The 3061-nt window shown below is 35.7% G+C and overlaps 1 protein-coding gene across 1 annotated transcript; it reads left to right on the top strand.

Moving 5' to 3' along the window:
* The first annotated feature begins 1867 nt into the window (after nucleotides 1-1867).
* On the top strand, nucleotides 1868-2812 carry LOC119542721 (olfactory receptor 6C76-like). The gene has a single exon (XM_037847401.1). The coding sequence runs from the start codon at nucleotides 1871-1873 to the stop codon at nucleotides 2810-2812; it is 942 nt and encodes a 313-aa protein (XP_037703329.1). The 5' UTR covers nucleotides 1868-1870.
* Nucleotides 2813-3061: the final 249 nt, after the last annotated feature.

Raw genomic sequence — 3061 nt, 5'->3', positions numbered from 1 at the left:
TTTTACACCTCATCATTCTTTCCCAGGAGTTATTTAGAGCCAAAAAAAAAATTATATTAAGTGGGTGCTCTCAGCTTCTAGGATTTGAGATTTTTTTTTATTTTCGTGGAATTTTGGGGAAACAGATTTTAAATGCCTGGCCTTGGATTGTGCAATTCAGGAGAGTCCCTTACATTTCAAGGGTTTACTGTCTCACCAGTTCTCATTCGTATGCCACACGGCTCACCTCTTTCCCATAGCTATTGTTCCTTGCTTCTCACTCAAGCACTGAGCAGTCTCCCTCTTATGAAGTTAAAGCCTTGCTTAATTAATCAGAAAAATATAGAGCTTTATCACCTCAACTTGCCTGACTCACTATAACTGTTGCCCTGAATCTGAAAAAAAGGATCCCACCTTTTCCACTTTTCTGTCATTATTATTATTATCATTATCATTATTGTTATCATCATTATTATTATATCACTATCCTTTTTGAGAGTATGTTGCCCATTTCATGAATTCTTGATCTCTGGTTCTGAATTCCTGTTCAATAACCAATTGCTAGCCTGTGATAAAGGTACATTTTGCTTCAATCCCCTCCCATTCCCAGAACCTCCAGCTTTATTTCTGAGCAACGTATTAGTATCAAAGACACTGTTACTCAGTGAAAGACTCAGCAGTACTACCTTAGCCTCAGACTTTCATTGTACGTGGACTGACTGCTGGTTAGGTCTGCTCACAGAGCTTTTACTATTGATTGGGACCCTCGGATTTCTCACCACTACCAACTTCTTTGATCACAAGTTTCAGGACCTCTTGGATTCTTTACTGTGTTCTGGACATACTTTTCCCTAGCAACTGGGGCTACATCATCTTTCTATCTGGGCTTCCCCTGTTTCAGGAAGAGGATTTTCTGTTAGATTTATTCCCACAATATTACCATCTCCCTAACAGGATCATCTTGCGAAATTCCACCTACTCACCACAGAAGAGGATCATTGTATAATAAAATCAAAAGCAGAAGCAAGTTGGGAAGTCTACTAAATTCTCCAGAAGTAAAGCACAAACACTGACTCTCAGTTAAAGTAAAACAACAAAGCATTTGGATTTAAGCAAACTGCTTCCACCTGGGACTATGTAATTATAAGTGTGTTCCCCATTTTGCAATCTATTTAATTTTTCCATTTTCTATTAAATTCATAACTTAGATGACAACCATGGCAGTCAGAATTTCTTCTAAAAAATGGTAAATTATTGTTAAATTCAAAAAGTAAATACTTTGATTTCTGTGTCTGTTCGTTTATAATTGCTTTCATACATTAGGTTTGGTGGCCTAGGTTCTTTCTTAAACTATTAATTCTTTTCATAGGCAAGACTTTCATTGAACCTGTTGACAAAAAAAAAAAAATGCAAAAGCATTGTCTAACAAAACAAACTTCAAAATTTTTCCTTTTTAGAATATCATTGTAACATGTGGTCATTAGTATAGTGTTTAACAATAATAAAAGCAGTATATAACATTTTATAGTTTACCACAAGTTTGTTCACTCATGGTTAAAAATCGTGATTATATATTTAGAAGAACTTAAACCCATTTGATGAGATTCATTTTTTTAATTTTTCAAATACCCATGTGATTTTTAGTAATATCAAGTGACTCATGCACTATTACATAGACAGTAACCTATAAGCCAGATACCAGCATGGATATGCTTCATTCTTGTTTGCACAGAATTTCAGAATTCAGTGAAACTCATTAGTTATATGTTGTCTCAATATAGGTCTTATATATTTCTTAAGCCAGCAGATGCAATGAAAAAAATGTAAGCCTCATGTCATTGAATTACTGTTTTTTTGTCTTTATTTATAGATCTGTCAGAAGCAACAAGAAATGAAAAATCAGACATCTGTGAAAGAGTTCATCCTTCTGGGATTAACAGATGATCCAGAGCTAAATGTTTTGATTTTTCTATTCCTATTTGTCACATATATAGTGAGTATAATGGGAAACCTGACAATCATCACACTCACTCTGATAGATCCCCATCTCAAAACTCCCATGTATTTCTTCCTTAGGAATTTCTCTTTCCTAGAAATCTCATTCACAACAGTTTGCATTCCTAGATTTCTGGTCAGCATTGTGACAGGGGACATGAGCATTTCCTACAATTCTTGCATGGCCCAGGTGTTTTTCTTCATACTCCTTGGTTCAACAGAATTTTTCCTTTTGACTGCTATGTCCTATGATCGCTACGTGGCTATCTGCAAGCCATTGCATTACACAACAATAATGAACAGCAGAATCTGCATCCAACTTGTAATTAGCTCTTGGCTGGCCGGATTTCTCATTATCTTCCCACCTGTGATCATGGGGCTCCAACTGGATTTCTGTGACTCCAACATCATCGACCACTTCACCTGTGACTCTTCTCCTATGCTGCTGATCTCCTGCACAGACACAGCATTCCTGGAACTCATGGCATGTTTCCTGGCAGTATTCACTCTCATGTCAACCTTGACATTAGTGATTCTTTCCTATGCATTCATCCTTAGAACAATTCTGAGAATCCCCTCTGCAGAGCAAAGGAAAAAGGCCTTTTCCACTTGTTCCTCACACATGATTGTTGTCTCCATTTCTTACGGAAGCTGCATTTTTATGTATGTCAAAACTTCAGCAAGAGAAGGGGTGGCTTTTACCAAAGGAATAGCAGTGCTCAATACCTCTGTTGCCCCAATGCTAAATCCTTTCATTTATTCCTTAAGGAATCAGCAGGTAAAACAGTCCTTTAAAAATGCAGTCAAAAGATATTTCTCAAATAAATTTTATTCATGATTAAATTAAATGAAAGCTATGTGTAATACAATATTACTTTTTCTACTTCTCCACAAATTCATGTCCTGCAAATTAAATGAAAGCTATGTGTAGCATATTATTATTTTTCTGTTTCTCCATCCACTTCTATATTCAGTTTCCTTTTCCTTCAGTATTTGTGCTCCATTATACAATTTTGATCTCACTTGATTCACCATTTTTTTAAATGTACATATCCTAAAAATTTTCTGAGCATAATGTTTTGAAATC

Source organism: Choloepus didactylus, chromosome 8 (genome assembly GCF_015220235.1).
Source record: "Choloepus didactylus isolate mChoDid1 chromosome 8, mChoDid1.pri, whole genome shotgun sequence".
NCBI lineage: Eukaryota > Metazoa > Chordata > Mammalia > Pilosa > Megalonychidae > Choloepus > Choloepus didactylus.
Note: the sequence above shows the minus strand (reverse complement) of the source record. Positions and strands in the feature narration are given on the sequence as shown.

What these genes read in the sequence shown, in the direction of transcription:
- LOC119542721 (XM_037847401.1), top strand. Translation starts at nt 1,871, where the DNA reads ATGAAAAATCAGACATCTGTGAAAGAGTTCATCCTTCTGGGATTAACA.